Raw genomic sequence first — 19919 nt, 5'->3', positions numbered from 1 at the left:
CTTTGGAACCTTGGTGGAAGCTGCCACGCTAACTCTGTAACTCTTGCATTCTGAGTGTGTGCTCAGTCAGCATCAATGTGGATGGTGCCAAGTTCTGCTCTTAGTACCAGCTGTACCCGGGCCTGCTGAAAGCAAGCACATCCCCAGCATCCGCGGAACATTTTACAGGGCATTCGTGGAGGGCACCCTTCCCCTGGCTCTGTTCTGAAAAGCACTCTACCCAGGAAAGTCCTTGAAACAAATATGCACTGCTGCACTTCGAAGCTTGTGATGGTCAGTGGCCTTGCAAACCCATTGGCTTCTCTGTGCCTTTGTTGGGGCTAGCGACCACATCCCACTTAACTGGACCGGTGGCATGCACAGCTTTTCTGGCCAAGCTGTAATTTTCCTTTTACTTTATTTGAGATCAGGGTTCACTGTGTGGCACAGACAGTGAGCTTGCAATCCTCCTGCTTTTATCCCAGACCCTTTCCAAATTCATGCATTTCTTTTCTCTTGTTGATACTGCCTAAATCTGTTTAGAGCAGTTCTTACACACATGGGTGTGGTGCCAGCTACTGGAGCTTTGGCAACCTCCCAAGTGCCACGCCCCAAAGAGAACCGCCTCTCCCGGCAGGCACCACCTGCCTGATGGCTCTCAGCTAACTGCGGGGCCATGTGATCACCTCCCCCCACCCCGACCTCCAGCCTGTTCATTAAGTACTGTCTTATTTCTGGGGCTTAGAATGGTTTCTGAGCTGAACTTCTGAAGTCTTAAGGAGTCAAGAACATTGTAACTGGGAGTCTCTAGCAGAGTAAGTCATGGGTTATTTAAAAGATGGGCCATCTTCCTCAAACTTTAGTCTATAGAATCTTTCTGTGGTAGACCTCAAGTGAAAAACACTGAACACATCCCAGAGATGTCCCCAGGACTTCTATGTTTAGAAACTGTTCTTAGTGGGAATAGTTTAGGATAAATAAACATTTTCAGAACGGCTGTTTGTAGAACAATCGAAAGTTTTAGTTTTGCTATCTGTTACAGCTGAATGAGACGAAAAACACTGAACTAACTAGTGAGGGGAAATGATTTCATTCACACATGATAGAAGCAGGGTATTTAAGGATTAGAATTAGTAAGCTTTAGATACATGTTCTTGGTGACGAATGTGCTAGCTTATGAATAATGGACTTTCACTTTTTTATTTTATTTTTTTAAATTATTTTATTTATGTACATTTCAAATGTTCCTCTTCCTATGCCCCCCTCCTAGAGTTCTTCTTGTCATTCCTCCTCCCCTCTGCCTCTGAGTAGGTGGCTTCCCCCTCCCCCCATCTCCCCTTCCCCCTTCCCTGGGATCATCAAGTCTCTATAGGATTAGGTGCATCCTCTCCTGCTGAGACCAAGAAATGCAATCCTCTCTGCTACATTTGTGCCAGGGGCCACAGACCAGCCCTTGTATGCTCTTTGGTTGGCGGCTTAGTCTCTGGGAGCTCTGAGGTGTCTGAGTTAGTTGACACTGAGTATAGTCTTCCTATGGGCTTGTTATCTCCTTTCAGCAAATTTAAACTTTCCCCTAACTCTTCCATAGAGGTCCCTGACCTTAGTTCAATGGTTGGCTGTAAGTGTCTGTATTTTTCTAAGTCAGCTACTGGTAGAGCCTCTCAGAGAACAGCCATGCTAGGCTCCTGTCTGCAAGCACAACATGGCATCATAATAGTGTCCGGGTTTGGTGCTGGTGCCCACCTATAGGATGGATCTAATTGGGCCGGTCACTGGTTAGCTTTTCCTTCAGTCTCTCCTTTTTTTTTTTTTTTTTTGGAAACAACAGCAACAACAAAACAAACCCGAGAGTTTTACTATATAGCCCTGGCTTGCCTGGAACTCACGGGGTATAGACCAAGCTGGCCTCAAACTCACAGATATATGTATCTGTCTGACTATCTGAGTCTCTGAATGTTGGGATTAAAGCTATGTACTGTACTGGCTCTATGGACTTTTTATATTATAAAGATGCCAGGTTTTCCCCCCAAGTTAATATGTAAGATATGTATAGCCATGGCAGTGTGACTGACAGTGAGTTTGGTATTTAGAATATATGTGCCAGGAGATGTTAACAGTCCACACCACGCATGGAATTTTTTTATGGTGGTAAAGCCAGGACTAAATCTCAGTTAAACAAACCCAGAAGAACTGGTTAAATCTTGGGAGAGACAATCTGTATTAGTAGCCAAAGAAACTTTCAGGGGGGTGATAGACTAAAGTAGAATAAACAAGTGAACAAAGAAATAATTACAACAAAGTACAAGTAGCTGTTTCTCTGTCAAAGTTAGCCCTTTTCACTGTAAATAAGTTGAAAGATCCAGCCAGAAAGTCTGATGTGGTCAACAGCGTGTTAAGGGTCCCTATGGAATTTGGAGGAGAGCAGGATGCATAGCGATTGCACTATATTGGCGGAAATAAGGTTTCCAATGGCAAGTTCTGAGAAACTGGGACAGGGTCTCATGCTCCAGAGCCTCTTCTTCCATGTGATAGTGACTTGGAACTAGTTAGCCAGGTGTTGGTGGCAGTGGCCGCACACGCCTTTAATCTCAGCACTTAGGAGGAGGAGGCGTGTGGATCTCTTGTGACTTTGAGGCCAGCCTAGTCTATAGAGGAAGACCTAGGACAGCCAGGGCTACACAGAGAAAGGGGGGTGGGGGAGGAAGGGAGGGAGGAGGGGAGAGAGGGAGGTAGAATCAAGGAGGGGTACATTCAATACAGTTTCTCCAGGAATCTTTGAAGGCAAAATGGCACAGTGGGTAAAGGCACTGGCTGCCCAAGTCTGATGACCTGAGTTCATTACCTAGAACCTACAAGGTCAAAGGAGAGAACTGACTCTTACGGGATGTCCTCTGACCTCCCCATGAGTGCAATGACTTGTGACACATACACCCTTCCTTACACACACAATAAGTAAACAGTGTAAGATTTTAAAAATACCCTCTTTTAGGTGGCTAGTGTCATGTAAGTGCTGAGTAGTGTCCCTGGTGTGGATGCCTCCCCACTCTCCCTCCCACTCCAGAGCAGCTTGGCTGGGTCTGCTTCGGTGACTGCGAGCAAGCTGTTGCAAATTGCTGTAGATGGTGTGCTGGGTGTGGTGTGGACATGCAGGTTTAGTTCCTGCAGATGAAAACCAGGAGCAACAATGGTGGGTGTCACCTTAGCAAGAAACTACCCAGCCACCTCCCAAGCCGGTGCTCCGGCTTGCACTCCCGCCAGCAGTGAGTGCCTGTTCTGTTCTTGTTCCTCTTCCTCCTTTACAAGTGGTCTGCTTGGGAGCTCGGCCACTGGAGTGCATCCTTGGCAGTTCCGATGAGCGTCTTTCACACTCCATCTCTGCCTTCTCTGTAAAGTGCCTGTTTTTAAGTCACATTGTTTTTCTTACTGTTGTTGTTCATGCATTTTACATACAAATCCTTTATTAGATTTTTCTCTACCTCGGGGATAGCCTTTTCATCCTCATCATTGATTTTTGCATTATTTAATCATTTTCCTTTCCATTCATGTATCTTGATTTTGGTGTGTATCTAACAAGCCCTAACTGAATTCAAGATCACCTAGATATTTCTCCTATCTTTCAGGGGATATACAGTTTAACATTTTATGTTTAGGTCTCTGTGTCCCATTTTCAGTGAGTTTTTAATGGAAAGTAAAGGTTCTGTTTAACTTCTTTTGCTTCCCCCGCCCCCAAACACGTGGGTGTCTAGTTGTTCAGCCGCATTTGCTGAGAAGCCTTTCTTCTTGTTGCCTTTCCTTTGCTCCCTTGTCAAAGATCAGGTGACTATATTTGTGTGGGCCTATTTCTGGGCTGTCTGTTCTGTCCCATTGATCTGTTTGTCTGTTCCTTTGCCAATAACACAATACCTTGATTACTGGAGATTTATAATAAGTCCTGAGACCAGGCAGTGTCCACCCCTGGACTTCACTCTCCTTCCACGTTGTGCTGGCTGTCTCTGAGATATTTTTCTTGCTGTATAAACTTTTAGGATTACTTCATTGGTGTCCATGAAATAAATAACTCTCTGGCGTAGGCTTGCTTTTATAATTAATTTTGCTTTTAATTTTTGAAGTCTCCTCCTTCCTTCCTTCCTTCCTTCCTCCCTTCCTTCCTTCCTCCCTCCCTCCCTCCCTTCCTTCTTTCCTTCCTCCCTCCCTCCTTACCTCCCTCCCTCCCTCCCTCCTCCTCCTTCTCCCACCTCCTCTTCTTCTTCCTCCCCTTCCCCTTCCTCTTCCTCCTCCTCTTCTTCTTGGTTTTTAAATAATTGTTCTAAGACCCTTTCTTTCTTAAGTGTCATCAAAACTTATTGTTAGATGCTGTAAGCAGTAGTGATCATAATAGCAAGCAGCTCTATGGTGCCATTGAATTTCTAGACCACATAAGCCTCTATATAAATATGTGTTGTGGATGCGTTTGAGTTATATTAGCCTGTACTTAACAAAGGAGAGAGAGAGAAAGAGAATTTATATGCATGCACAAGTGTGCATGAGTACATACATGTGTGTGTAAAGGCCAGAGGTCAATGTTTAGATGGGGCTTGGGAAGGTAGCCTCTAGGTAGTTTCTTACAAAGGTGACACCCATCATTGTCGCTCTTGGTTTTCACCTGCAGGAACTAAACTACATGTCCACACCACACCCTGCACACTGACTACAGCAACTGCTTGCTCACAGTCACCAAAACAGACCCAGCCAAGCTGCTCTTGAGTGGGAGGGAGAGGGGAGGCATCCATAGCAGGGACACTGCTTAGCACTTACATGACAGAGGTCAAATGTCTTCCTGAATTACCTCCCAGCTTATTTTTGAGAACGATTCTCTTACTTAACCTGGAGATGACTGGTTCCAGTGAGGCTTCCACCGGTCGCAAGCCCATCCCCACCCCCCCCCCAGCACTGGTGTCACAGGTTCATGCTATCACATGGGTAATAACAAGCTTTTACATGTGTGCTGTGGGTTGAAGTCTGGCCCTCGTGCTTAAGCAACAAGCACTTTACCTATTGAGCCACTCGTGCAAAGAACCCTGAAGTCCATTGTTAGAGCGACCCCAGAGACACACTGGGCCAAGGGTTATGTCTCTCCCTACTTGTCCTTTGCCTTTGATTGGATTTGATTTTCTCAGGGGACAGGTGTTGTTTTAATATGACAGCTGTTTTATTGCATGTAATATATCAGTACAGTGCTATAGAAAGTGAACTATATAAAAAAAAATACTAGTAATTCCATTTTATTTTGAGCCTAAGAGAAAACAGAAATGCCAAAATGTAAACTATTCAAGTGTTGCTTTATCCTAACATAGCTAGCTCTTCGTGATCAGTGGGGTTATAGCTAAAGAGGGTTTAATGTGACATTGGATTTTTCTGTTTGTAATTCAGTGCCTGGACCATGTTCGTAAGACTTCCACACTAGCCTTTATGTCATTTTCTATGACAGAAGTCTATGACTGCATGTAGAGAAACACTACTATTTGGTCTGGAGAGATGACTCAGTGATTATAAGTTCTCTCTGCTCTTCTAGAGGATATAAGTTCAATTCCCACCACCCACATTGGGTGGCTTACAACCACCTGTAACTCCAGCTCCAGGGAATCCAGCACCCTCTTAGGGGCTTTGTGAGCACTGTACTCATGGGCACACATACACACACTCACACAGGCATACACATACATGAACAAAGCTTTAAATACTAAGAAAACACAACCCTCCTATTTGACTTTATAAAATATTTAATTGAAGTGGTCAAGTGTCACCGAGCATGTTGGTTAGGGTTTCTGTTGGTGTGATAAAACACCATGACCAAAAACAGCGTCAGGGTAGGTAAACGGTTCAAGCTCACTGACATTTCCAGTTAACTGTCCCTCTCTGGGAGAAGTCAGGGTAGGAAGCCAAGCCCAGCAGGAGGCTGGGGGCAGGAGCTGGATGGGGAAGCCATGAGGAACTCGCTTATTGGCTCACTCACCTTGGCTTGCTCAGCCTGGTTCTCCTAGCTCTTTGACAGATGACAAATGTTGTCCAGTTCTTACTTATTATCAGAAAACTGGTAAAAGTGAGTATTTTTTGTGCTTATTGGGCTCTTTATTTAATTCTCCATCCTTGTTGATTATCTTCTGATTTCTATAGAAGGTATTGGTAGTTTTCTGCTTATTTTCAGTTTGTGTTTTGTGTTGGCATTGGAAGTGGTTCATTCTCTGTGTAACATGCTCCAGGTATTCTTCTGAGTTTCAGTTTAGTTTCCTGTATATATTCTTCTTGCTGTCTTAAATCTGATGCTGTGTTTTGTACATTTTTCTAGTACCATTTGGTATTTCTGAATCCTATCGTTTCAGTTGCTTGTGCTGTTAGCAGGGCTGTAAAAAAAAAAAAATTCCTTTGTAACTCTCTGTTACTGGGATGCTTAGTGGCCTGACATTTCAACATTTCCCTTCCATTTTTATAACAATAAGTACAACATAATAATAAGTAATAAGTAAATGGTAAATTGAAATATTGTTTTAACTTACTCAATCATAAACACTGGGTGCTGGTGAAAGTTTGAGGTTTTAAGTTAGCAGTGAAGTTTTCCCTGGGACCTTGACTTCCTCGACAAGTCTTTCACTGCACAGTCTCGGACCCTTAGAGCTGTGGTCCTCACCTTACCTCACACTGCAACCCTTCACCACACTTTCTTATGCTGTCCTGACCCCAAACTATAAAGTTATTTTCATCATCACTGTAATTTTGCTACTGTTATAAATCGTTATGTAAATCTTTCTGGAACTAGTGGCTTGCCAAAGGGTTTGGGACCCACAGGTTGAGAACCTCTGCCTTGGCGCATTTATCCATGATTTCCTTCAAAGCAGGCAGAGGGCAGCAAGGGCGAGCCATTTGAGCTGAGCTGTGTGTTTGGCTCTTCAGGGGCCAAAGCTAATTTTTAAAAATTTAAGATCCCTGACTTTGTCCACAGTGACACTGGTTAATAGATTCCCCTCTCAATAATACACAATGTTGGATCCTAACACATTGTAGACAAGGAGGGCATTGTTTGAAATAATGTGTGCTATGTTCCAAGGACTGTGAATTTTTGTCTCAGATTATTTTTATGATACAGTTTTAATTCTAGAATACAAAATGTATTTTAACTCGGTGCTAATAAAAGACACTTGTTGTTAGATTCGATGTTAACAGTTTGCAATAATCTTTGGATTATTGTTGCAAATGTCTGTATCTTTACATAGTGTGCTTTATAGCGTAGGCTTTTAAAGGTGTGAGACACCCTCCCCATCACTATCTCGTGGCCTAGGCTGATTTGGCAGCAACTCTTCCACCCTTGCTGATCTCGAACTTGTGACCATAACTACCTCAGCCTTTGGGTTACTAGAATGCAAGCCTGTGTCACTATGCCTAGCTTAGAGAAGACTTTTCTGTGACCTAAAAATGCAATGTAGGTTTCAAATTTATGTGTTTTTTTTTCTTGTTTTTTTTTGTTTAACAAACTTGCTGTCTTGTTATGATGCATATATCCACAGCTATTCAGTGTTTAAGCACCTGCGCTCTGCCTTCCCTTTTCAGGCAGGGCTGGGGTTAACTCTGTGACAGTTCCTTATACAGAGAAGGCAGGAGCTGAAGAGCAGGTTAGAGAGAAGCAGGGCTTTTGGATTCCAAAAGTCTGCGGGACACTAGGCCAGGAGAAGTCACACAAGCCGGAGTTAGAATACAGTCTTTGTTAAGCCTCCAGCTGGGAAGACAGGCATGACTGGATGAGCTATAGGTGAGAGTGATGTAGGTTAACACTCTTTCCACCACGCATGATGGGACTTACACTACTTGACAGACACACATCATCCCCATTGGAACAGACGGTCACAGCATCTTCTGAGTGACTTAAGAGTTACTGCTGATTCCTGCCCCTCACCTCAGTACCACAAGGACTGGACAGGCTCCAAGCCTTTTCTTTCAGCATCTTCTTAGCCCAGGCTCCAGCCACCTCCCTGGCTGTCGGACTGGCATCCCTGGTGCCGTGGTTTGGTTCCTCAGACTCACTCTGCAGAGAAGCCAGAGAGATTTCTAAGGACAAGTTGGATCTCATCCCTCCCCACTGTAATACTTTACACTGAATGCTTTTCACGGAGTCCTAAAGGGCCGTCTGTGTTCTGAGCACCTCTCACGTCCCCCTCCATCCCTGTGCCCGCCCTTGGTCTTTTTCTTGGTTCGCTTGTGTTCGGTCTTGAGTGTTCCGCTCCCTTCATCATCATTTAGGCCTGCAGCTAGCTGTAGCTTTTTAAATAAGCTCTGAGTGTGTGCCTTCTGAGGTAGCACCTTCCAGACTCCTAATCCTGCTCCTGTTTCCTGTATTTAATCTCTCGTATTTCCTTCATTTCTCTGGACCAGTGGTTGTCAACCTTCCTAATGCTGTGGCCCTTTAATACAGTTTCTTAGGTTGTCGTGACTCCCAACCATAAAATTATTTTCGTTGCTACTTTAAAACTGTCATTAATCATAAAGTAAATATTTTTGGAAATAGAAGTTTGCCAAGGGAGTCACAAACCACAGGTTGAGAACTACCGCTTTAAGATACTGACCAGAATGTAGTTGTTCAATAAGTATTTGTTGTGCACCTGAAGTATGCCAGGTACTAATTCTAGGTACATGGGAATCATATAGGCCAAAACAAATCAAATGACAATACCTGATGATTTGGAAACCGCAAGAGTGAAGAGTGGAGAAATGGCCATTGCTTAGTAAACGTGAGACCTGGCTACATTGCTGATGTGTTAGGTAGGCATCAGAATGGCAAGCCTGAGAGAGCTGTGGAGGAAGACAACCAAGACTGGGAGATCTGGGAGGGGTTGAGGCTCAGTTTCACTGAGGTGCATGCAGTAGGTCCAGGCCCCACCGAGCCGGTTATTAATACAGGGCTCTTCTTTATCTCTGACTTTTAGCTTCAGCACCAGTCAGCAAAGTGAATAAGTTCTGTGCCGCTTCCAACTTCCATTCCACTTTGGGAAGGAAGAGCACCATCATGTCCAGCATCACGATTGACCCCGATGTCAAGCCTGGTGAATATGTCATCAAGAGTCTCTTTGCAGAATTTGCTGTTCAAGCTGAAAAGAAAATTGAAGTTGTAATGGCTGAACCTTTGGTGAGTAGAGCCATCCATAAATCTTATTTCTTTTTCTTTTTGCATTAGCTGCTATAATACGAATTTTCCAAAGGGAATAATATACGTGACCACATTAAAGGATTGCTGTAAAGTGCTGAGAGAGAGAGAGCAAAAGAGAGAGAGAGAGAGAGAGAGAGAGAGAGAGAGAGAGAGAGAGAGAGAGAGAAAATGAGCAGCAGTGGCTTTAGAATCCACTTTGATGAAGTTTTGGAGATGACTAAAAGAAAGAAATGACTACATGGAGGAAATCATATGGCTAGATAAAACACCACAGGAAATAGAAGAGAATCTGGACAGGTTGTGTAAAGACGATAGTCAACTTAAATTAGTGAACATCTTATTTTTTAATTTTTTTTTAAGTCAAGGTCTAGTTCAGGTTGGTCTTGAGCTTGCTCTGTAGCCAAAGATGACCCTGAACTCTGGATCTTGCTACCCCCTCATGGTACCAGGACTGTGGACACATGCCACCATAACTGAGCTATATATATTTTACATTGAAAATACGTGAGAAACACTTAGAGAGTGTGATTGGAGGCTGTGATGAGGAGAACGACCAAGAATAAGTGTTTAGGTTAGGTTCTGTAGAGTCATAAACCAGGATGATGGGAAACAGCTTGGATACCTAGGGAAAGAGTCTTATGTGGTTCAAGCTGGAGTGAACCAGGACCCAAAAAGTAGAAGAAAAAGCAATAGAAGAATCTATAGCATTTGACATGTATTTAATAGAAGCCGTCCTGGAGTTACAGCTAAGAGTTGCCTTTGTTTGGGATTTTAGGGAATAGGAAGATAACATAATCAATCAGGAACCTCCTGAGGTGGTTAGGAGAATCCAATCTTTTTTTTTTTTTTTTAATCTAGGCATATTAAACTAGACTTACTGGCGATCTGCCCATGTGGAATTGCTTGATGGGTGGCTGGGAATTCTTTGGGAGCTCTCTTAAGAGACAGCAGTAAGTGTAAAAGTAGGCCTAATCTACCTTGAAGCTGAGAGAACACATGATATCAAAAGAAATGAAGAGCTAAATAGAAATATCATCCCCAGTATGCAGACCGTCTGAGTTAAACAGAACAAGGCTGTTGGATTTGCCGGAGGGCAGGCAGCCTGGTCTATTAAGAGAACTGCCCTAGCTCCCTGGTGTTAGTTTGTTCAGGTGGCACTGGAGGTGCAGATGGTGGCCCTTTGGGTTTGAAGGGAGTGAAGATGCCTGTGCCACAGGGATGCTATAGGGGATAGGGGACCGCTGGGATGAAGATGGAGCCTGTGGCTGCTCTAACTCATTTACTCCTACTCAACTGGATTAGGGGTATGTGTTCACTGTCAGTTGGAACTCAGAGTAACTGTTGTCCATCTGAGACCAAAAGCCAGTGAGTGGTGGATGGAGGCATAAGGTTGGCTTCAGGACCTGTAGGCTCCTCCAGTCGGCTGTGTTTTCCCAGGGCAGAGTACAGAGAGGGAAGCTGACACCCTAGGAAAGAGCAAGGAGGCATCTATCACCACACGTGCTCTGAATGTTGACAGACACGAACCTGATTGCTAAGCTGAGCTCCTTCTTAGTCATTAAATAGAGGAAGCAACTTGGCAAAAGTATCAATGAGGTAATGTGGTCCAGGGTTCCAAAAATCAGCCAGGTGTGTATTCCAAAACTATGTTCATCACTCTTTTCAGCTCAAACAATTCCAGAATTACTTTTTTACATATCAAATTAAAGCTTTTCTTATGCCAGCATACAAACACATACATATTTGGGTAGTATGTGCATCATATACATTTTTTTCTGGGGCCGGGCAGTGGTGGCGCACGCCTTTAATCCCAGCACTCAGGAGGCGGATTTCTGAGTTTGAGGCTAGTCTGGTCTACAGAGTAAGTTCTAGAACAGTCAGGGCTACACAGAGAAACTCCGTCTTGAAAAAAAAAATTTTTTTTTTCTGGTTTTGGTTTTAGTTTTTTTTTTTGAGGCAGGGTCTCACTATGTAGCTGTGGCTTTCCAGGAACTACATTAGCCAGGCCATCCTCAAATTCAGAGATTCACCTGCTTTTGCCTCCCAAGTGCTGGGATCAAAAGCATGCACCACCAGACCTGGCTTAGAGTTTTGTTTTAAGACATAAGGATTATGAAACCTTACAGACATAATTAAGAAACATAAGTTTTAATTATAATTATGCTGAGTCTACAAAATGTTAATTTCTCTTTCAATCCTCTTTTAATGATATAATGAATAGCTAGCTATAGGAGCCATCAACAACAGCATATAATAAGAAAAGGAAAAAAAAAGTCTTATGAGAGGCATTTCAAAGACAGATTTATAGAGTATCAAATACCTGGGTTCTGTCACCCCGCTACAGTTTTCTACTTGCACTGCACACTTAAAAACACTGCCTGTTTCATAAATTTCTTGGTAATAGTTTCATAAGTCATGGTCCAATTGAGTCTCCAGTATTCCACCTTCTTGAGAGAATTTTAATTCTGAAATTCTTGAGGTCTTGGGAGCATTACCTAATGTGACCGAGTCTCTAAGTCAGCTCCTTGTCCCCTTTCAGTTGGTAGGACCCAGTGTCATTCTGGAGGTCTTGCCTAGGTCAGATTCTGCGCCGGAGCGGGAGCATGTCACCTCAGGAAGTGGCCCGTCCACCATTGTTTCCTTCTGCACACTTGGCTTTTCCCGGTCAACAACAGATATGTCACCCTCCTGCACCTGTGCCCATCTGAGGATCAATAAGTTCAGGTGCCTTTTGAGTCATTCTAGGGGTGTCCCAGACCTGTGGTTGGTGCGAGGTCTCACTGCTCTACCTCAGGTGTCTTCGCTGCAGCTTTTGTGCGATTTCCTTTCCATTTAAAAGTGCTCCAAACTCTCATTTTTTTTTTAATTGTCTTTTTTTTTTTGGATGGTCTCCGAACCCTTTTGAACTTCCTTCCCATTGCTTCCTTTAACACAGTAGCTCTACACTAAGTTAACTGTTTTACTATAGCATGTGCCTGCAAGGGCCATATAGTAATCTCCCCATAACATGTGTCAATATGTATTTATACACATGAGCACAGATGTATATGAATATGCATGAACATGTACACATATATATGACTATGTTGTATCATGGTTGGTTATGTTTCTTCTCTGGGGTGGGTTACATGATGCCAGGAGCCTGGTGTCACCCTGTAGGGTGGCCTGAGGTTTAGGTATTTTCACAGAAATTTGCAGTTTAATTGAATTTAATCCTAAGAGGCACTGTCGTGTCACGGTGCTGCTGTGCCGCTGTTCAAGGCAGAGCTTCAGAGAATTCCTTTAGAATCATCCTTTAGAGCTCTTTCGCTCTTCCGTCTAACAGGTTATTTCAGGGACATCTGCTCCACAATCTCAAAATGATATTACAAAAATTAGGCTTAACAGTGGTGGTGTAAAGTCCGTTATGAGAGGCTGGTGAGATAGTGCGACAGTTAGGAGCACTGGCTGCTCTTGCAGAGGGCCTGATCTCGTTCCCAGCATTCACGTGGCTGCTCACAACCATCTGTAACTCCACTTCTAGAGAACTTGACATCCTTTCTGGCCTCTGGCGGCAATAGGTCCACACATGGGGGTGCACAGACATACATCCAGGCCAAACACTGATACACGAAAGATAAAGATAAATAAGTCCTTGAAAGTTCCACTGCAGCACAGATGTTGCTATCCCTCATCACTTTGCAAGAAGAGGCATTGCTGTTTATCCTCCCCGACACACCAAGAGTGTCCCCCAATCTTCATCATAGCTTATAGATTTTTATACTCGTGACCCTCCTGTATACCAAAACAATTCTTCCATATCCAGGGCCACACCCAGGCCGTCCAGTTTTTCTTTCTGTCTGGGTTTAGATAGATTGGAAATCCGTAGCATCAAGATAATGGAGACCCATAGGCTCCCATCCCATGACAGTGTGTAGAAGACAGCTTCAGGTGCTTTCCTTGCGATTTCATCCGCTTGCAAGTTGATTTTCTACCCTTTGAGGGAGCAAGCAGCTACCGACATGGCTGGGTTCTTAAAGAAAAGCCTCACAGCCTTTGTTTACGCAGACAGCACCCAGGGCCTGGCACGTTGCTGACCTGGCTCAAGTCTGTCAGGGTGGTAGAGGTGCAGAGATGCTGCAAGAGCCTAATCTGCCAGTGAAATGATAGAATCAGTCTTTTCATTCCCTTGTCAGACATGAAAATGAAAGAAGGCTACAGAGGCCATCAAAGAGGAGCAGAGCTTGATTTTCTAATTTGATTTTTGCTTTCGGAGGAAGATTCGGGAAGGGCAGTCAGTGATTGAAATTGCAGCCTGCGTGCTAGGCAACCCAATAATTTTTGCTAAGAGAAGATGGATTGATCTTGGCTAATGACCCAGGCCTTTCCAAGCTCACTTATTCATTGTATCCGTTGTCAGTGACTAGAAAGAAGATGGAAGAAAAGATACTGGCTACTCACCTGCTGATTTTGTTTCAGGCTCCTGGTTTCAAAAACAAGCGCTCCGATTTGCACTGTTGCCGAGAATATTAAATACATGTGCATTTCATGATCAATTTGTTGCACTGTATCTTTATGTTGCTTCTTTATGTTAGTTCTTTTGGCATGTTTTCCAAAATAATTAAAACATTTATTTATTAAATTTTTTATGTACACAGGAGTTTGCCTGCATGTGTGTATGTGACTAGAGTCTGTGGAGGCCAGAAAAGGGCGTTAGATCCTTGAACTGGAGTTATAGATTGTTGTAAGCCACCATGTAGGCACTGGGAACTGCAAAACCAGCCAGCGCTCATAGCTGCTAAGCCATCTCTCCAGCCCTGACATGTTTACTTTATAGCAAGCTCTTGTTAAGAATGGGGGCTCTACGGGCGGCGGTCGTGCACACCTTTAATCCCAGCACTTGGGAGGCAGGGGCAGGAGGATTTCTGAGTTCGAGGCCAGCCTGGTCTACAAAGTGAGTTCCAGGACAGCCAGGGCTACACAGAGAAACCCTGTCTCGGAAAAAGAAAAAAAAAGAAAGAAAGAAAAAAAAAAGAATGGGGGCTCTAAACTGCTTACTAAGGCACAGTGCACATGGACCACACTCTTTCCATGGAATCCCTGGAATGGGCTATGTCAGCTCTGGAGGCCATTCACAGTCTCCTGAGAACACCTGCAGAATTCTGAATGGGACAACTTAGGGTTTCGGACAGTGTCTTAGTCCCTGCTCGATTGCTGTGAAGAGACCTGTGAAGATGATCAGCTCTTAGAAAGGAAAGCTTTAATTGGGGCTGGCCTGTACTTTCAGAGGCTTAGTCTGTTATCGGCATGGTGCTGGAGTAGTTAAATCTTAATCTGTAGGCAGAAAGAGAAGTGTGGGAGGAGGGAGAGAGACTGGGTTTGGCATAGGCTATTGAACCCTCAAAGCCCACACCCGCAGTGACACGCCTCCTCCAACAAGGGAACACCTACTCCAACAAGGCCACACCTCCTAACCTCAAATAGTGTAGGTCCCTTAGACTAAGCATTCAGATATATGAGCCTATGTGGGCCATTCTTCTTCAAACCACCACAGCCAGCATTGTGGGGGTTTTGCTGTACCCAACTTCAGGACGAGACTTCGTCTTCAGTTGTATTCCCACAGGTGCCACCTCTGTCCCTGCAGTGAAGCATCCCTAACTTCCCTGAGGACGTGGGTGGAGGGAATGGAAGGAGTGTCCACAGCTCCGTCAGATGCTGCTTCAAAACAGTTGTTCAGCCAGCCCTCCCCCAGCCCACACTGAGACAAGGTCTCCAGCATGCCAGACTGGCTTTGAGCTCCACATGTAGGCAGAAGTAACCTTGAACTCCTGATCCTCCTGCCTCCACTTCTGAAGTACAAGAACTTGAGTATGCATCACCTGATTTATGTGGATTTGGAAATTGAATCCTGAGTGTGGTGCCATGGTGGGCCAGCATTGAACTGCAACCCCCTTTTTTTCACTATAGCCATCCATCCTTTCAGAATACTCCAGCTCTCCAAGTTCTGAGCCTTTCAGGAACCTCAAAACATCAGCCGGGGTACTTTTGCTTCACTTTCTGGCTTTGCTCAAATGATGTTTTTCTTTTTCTCCTCAGTCATTTCTATCTGAAATCTCAGTCCCGTCTCACCCTCCTGTCCCTCCTGTACAGACCCCTGCCACCCTCTCGGTTTGTGGGTATGTGAGGGTAGGGACCACTTTCCAGTTGGCTAACTTTTTTTCTCCAGAGTGCTGTGTACTCTGAGGGTCTCTGGATGGGTGGCTGGAGACCTAGGGCTGGAACACAAATCTGGCTTCCCTCTTGCCTACCCAGGGAGAAATCATCATTCAGTGAGATGTTATCTGCTCCTGACTCGTTTTACCTTCTCTTTTGTTCTCTTTATAGCTTTTGAATCTCTTTGAAGGTTACTTTGGGTACTATCTTAGTGGTTTAGAAGCAAGCTAGAATGTGAAGGATTATGAGCCTTCCTTAGAACTGTTAATTTTTATAATAAGGAAATATGTGGGTTGGGAGACGGCTCAGTGGTTAAGAACATTTCCGTTCCCAGCACCAAATGGTAGCCCACAACCATTTGGAATTCCAGTTTCAAAGGATCTGATGCCATCTTCTGACTTATGTGGGCACACAGAAATGCATGACGTCAAAATTTTCATACACATAAAATAAAAAACAAATAATTTTTAAAAATCATGAAAGAGTAGAAATATTCTAAAAGAGGAAAGTAGAATTTTTTTTTTTTCCCATGAAACACTGTCTTGTGGAGCCCAGACTGGTGTGAGTCTACAGTCTACTATGGAGCTGAGACTACCTTGAGCCATGGAGCCTTCTGTCTCCCTACCAGAGGATCATAGGCTTGCACACCACACTTGGTGCCAGCCTGTCATGTCTCATGTCTATCAACCAACCATCTGATTGATACTCACCACCTGAAACGCATGTGCACGTTCACACATGCATACACTTGATCTTAACCCAGTAACCACAAAGCCATCTTTCGTATCTCTCCTGTTGTGCCTACTTACTATATGAAGGAAACCTCAGCATGGGTCTTCATAAATACACAGGAGGAAGTAATACACATAGAGTTCAGTGCTCTCAGGGGTTTCAGATCCTGTCTGCCACATGTAAAAGGAGAATATTTTATAACTGAGGTAAATAGACTTGTGATTCTATTTCGACAAGAATTAATCATCAATGCGGGAGGAACACTCAAGCCAACTAGAGAGTCTTCAGAAATGAATGTATTTCTAAGTGCAGTCACCCTCAGCTGATTGAATGGTGTCTCCCCACTTGGGTAAGGGTAAGACTTCCTGCTTCAGCTCACTGATTGAAACTGTAGTCTCTTTTAGAAACACCCTTTCCAGTATACCCAGAAAAGATGTTTTGTCTAATGCCTTGGCATTCTCTTGATGCCAAGGTCAAGTTAGCACTCACATTAGCATTCACAACTAAATCCTGATGATACATCTCCATAGTGTAATCTCAGAGAGTACTAAGTTTTTGTTCTCAATGCCTTCCTGGGGTTGTACTTATATACTGATATGATTCTTTAATTAATGCATTCTCTCTCCTCCTCTCCCTCTCTCCCTCTCCCTCCCTCCCTCACCTCTCCCTCTTCTTCTCCTTCTCCCTCCCCCCCTCGTGTGTGTGTGTGTGTGTGTGTGTGTGTGTGTGTGTGTGTGTCTTTACTGGGGAAGGAACCAGGATCTCATGAGTGCAAGGCACACACTCTACCATTAAACTACATTCCCAGCCTGCCTGTGCTCTTAAGGTCATTGAAGGCAGGAACTCCTTGTTTCCCCCAATGCATCAAAGTGTGTTGCTCTTAAAACTCCAGGGCTAAAACATGAACATTGCATACAGTGCGAACAAAGCAAGACAGGATAATAGAGAAAAAGCACCTTACTAGCAGCTATACCACGGAGGAAAATGATCCCCTTTGCTTCAACTCTGGGATCCCCGGGGGTGGGGATGGGGTGCTAGTCACAGAGCTGGAGCATACTGTTCTCTTTTGGTGGTGCTGGGCATCCAGGGATGTGTATGTGGGAAGTACACATTCCACACCATAGAGCTATATCCCCAACTGTGGAGCTATATCCCCAAATCCATGTAAAACCCTTTTATATATGAGATTAGCCTCTTGTATACTAAGGGCATGGGTCTAAATATATAAAATAAACATTACTGGAATCCAGAAAATTTTTTTATTGGGTAGAAAACTCCTATCTAAATGTTCAAATAAATTCAACATTAAGATATTCCTTTCTGTTGCTTAGCAATTCTATGTACCCTTACTACATTCTTCTGTTTGGAGGTTTTGTTGTTGTTGTCCTTGAATAGCAGAATAAGCTGTAGACTTCATTCATTTTAGTTTACTTATCCTTTTATAACTTTTTGCTTCTCACTGCATTTATGCAGTATTCTGAAACCATCAACTATCTTTTACATTTTAAGAGACTGGAACCTTTGCTGACTCTCACAGCCAGAGTTAAAAACCATTTCAGGTCACTTAAGACTTAAGACTGCTGTCCTACTGTGTACTCAGCCTGTTTGTTTAACCTGCCTTGAGGAGAACAGTATAACAGCCAACCTTACTTGCTTTGGGTTTCTCGTGTAATCAGCTTTTACACCCTAAGCTAGTGCCTAGCTGTAATCTTCAACTTTGTACTCTTCTGTGCCCCTGACCCATGTGTGTCCTGATAATCATTTGTTGGAAACAGCAAGTAGGCATAAGCCAGCCTTATAAATGAATACCCACCGTAAGCATTGAACACGACCTACGGCTGTTGCTTGGTGAACAGGGATATCTATAATGCTGTCTGTTATTTCGGGCAATTGGGGTCAGTTGGAGTCAGAACCTTAATCCCTTGTAAAACTCTGTTAAAGACTTCTGTAGAGTCTCCCTCTTCCCTTCCTCATGTGATGCTTTCTGATCCGTTCAATAAGTACCAAGTGGAGCCCTTTGTTAAGAACACTCACAATCATACACAGATACAACAGAACACAGACACACAGGGACAAATGTAGAGTCACGAGACAGCCCTCAGGCGGGCAGATTCACTTAGACAAGGGGCAGACTGGGATGATGGAAGGCACAGGGATGGAAAAGAAGAGAATTCAAATCTGGGTACATTGGTGGTCAGATGACAGCAAGAGGGAGTCCTTTGATTTCTTCAGTGTGACACCGATACATTATTGGAGACTGAGTTTGTTAATGTGTTCAATAATGCGTGTGGTTGTCAAGGTACAGACAATTTAACAAATCCGATCTCTAAGATTTATTGTTTTCATTTCATTGACATGTGTCTGTGTGTAGGCTTGCGTGTGTGAGTGTAGGTGCTCATAGAGGCCAGAGACATCCTCTGGAGGGAGAGTTACAGGAGGCTCGGTCATCTGTAATGTTCACTCTGGCCCCTGTGGGCACCTGTGCTCATCTGTGCAGACACATGATTAAAGCAAAATAAATATGCTTTTTAAAAAGAGTTCATGTACAAAATACCTGTGCCTCTGTCAGTCCTCTGTGAACAGGGAGTTGTACACTGAGGAGAAGTGACTTAGCAGCGTGTGCAAACCTAAGGAATGATGCGGTGGGATAAGCTCACTTTCTAGAGCAGTGGTTCTCAGGCAGCCTACCCACTCCCATCTCCTCTAAACAATTTTAGAGAGAAAGAGAACAGGAAAATCCCCTTCCCCCATCTTAAAGTAGCTTATTTCTGAAAACAATATTATGTATTTGTTTGGTTTTTCAAATGAGGAAAGCAAAGCCCAAAGATCTTGAGTCCTCCAGCTGGCTTCCAGATCAAGCCTCCTGGCCTCATAGGCCAGGCCACCTCGTAAGAGGATGCTATTCATAAACACTTAGGTTCCCCATAACCCACACTAGCCTGGAACCAGTGTCTGTCTGATCTGTCCGTCCATCCATCCGTCTGTCATCCGTCCATCCATCCATCCATCCATCTGTCTACACACACACACACGCACACGCACACGCACACACAGTCCAGGTTGGCTCCAAACTCCCTCCAGCTTCAGTTTTCCCAGTGGTAGATTACAGGCATGAGCTGCCCCATCTATACTTCCTTGCCTTCTTGTTTCTCTCTACCTTTCTGTCTCTCTCTGTCTCTGCCCTTGTTTCTCTGTCTGTCTCTGTCTCTCTCTTTCTCTGGTACTGGTACCCAGGGCCTCACATGTAGTTGTTCTAGCACACTCTGCTGTACCCCCAACTTTGTCAGCACTGGTTAAACAAAACGAGCAAACTAATGAAAGCATTCTAACAACGTTCTGAACCTGAATTTAAATAGGCCTTTTGTTGAACTTTAATTTCTTAATCTAAGAGTAGTTGTCAGCAAAGCCATTTTGTGTAGAGAGTGGCTGGGAAGCCCCTGCATGGGAGCACTTTGAAGCCTATGTTTCAGGGAGGGCAAGGTGGAGGCTTACCTTTCTTGAAAGCAACCTAGAAAAAAAGTGGAACAAAAGCGAAATGAGCTGTAAGTCTACACTGCTGATCACGTGGCAGTCCTCTGGTGTTCTCTATTTAAGCTGTATTTTCATCATTGTCGTTATTACAGGAAAAGCTGTTATCCAGATCTCTTCAGAGGGGTGAAGATCTGCAGTTTGACCAGGTACTGTAATTTGGAGGAACAGTCTTTTTTTGAAGAACTATGTCTGTCCTAATAATCTAGTTCACACATGTGTCCACCATTGAGAAAGCCCTCCGTCTTGTGGAATGATCCTGTATATCCCTATATGGTAGATCCTTTCTCATGGAGCAGTGAGCTTGCTTAATGTT

At 44.0% G+C, this 19919-nt stretch overlaps 1 protein-coding gene across 18 annotated transcripts in view; it reads left to right on the top strand.

Moving 5' to 3' along the window:
• Fryl (FRY like transcription coactivator) overlaps positions 1-19919 on the top strand; it is a 239220-nt gene that overhangs the window by 105326 nt on the left and 113975 nt on the right. For all 18 annotated transcript variants that reach the window (XM_031342660.1, XM_031342658.1, XM_031342654.1 and 15 more), the window contains 2 exons: positions 8931-9130; positions 19699-19752. In XM_031342660.1, coding sequence (XP_031198520.1) covers positions 9011-9130; positions 19699-19752 — 174 coding nt within the window. In that variant the 5' untranslated portion in view covers positions 8931-9010. The remainder of the gene's footprint in view (positions 1-8930; positions 9131-19698; positions 19753-19919) is intronic.

Source organism: Mastomys coucha, unplaced genomic scaffold (genome assembly GCF_008632895.1).
Source record: "Mastomys coucha isolate ucsf_1 unplaced genomic scaffold, UCSF_Mcou_1 pScaffold22, whole genome shotgun sequence".
Classification (NCBI taxonomy): Eukaryota; Metazoa; Chordata; class Mammalia; order Rodentia; family Muridae; genus Mastomys; species Mastomys coucha.
This window is presented reverse-complemented; position numbering and strand designations above follow the sequence as displayed.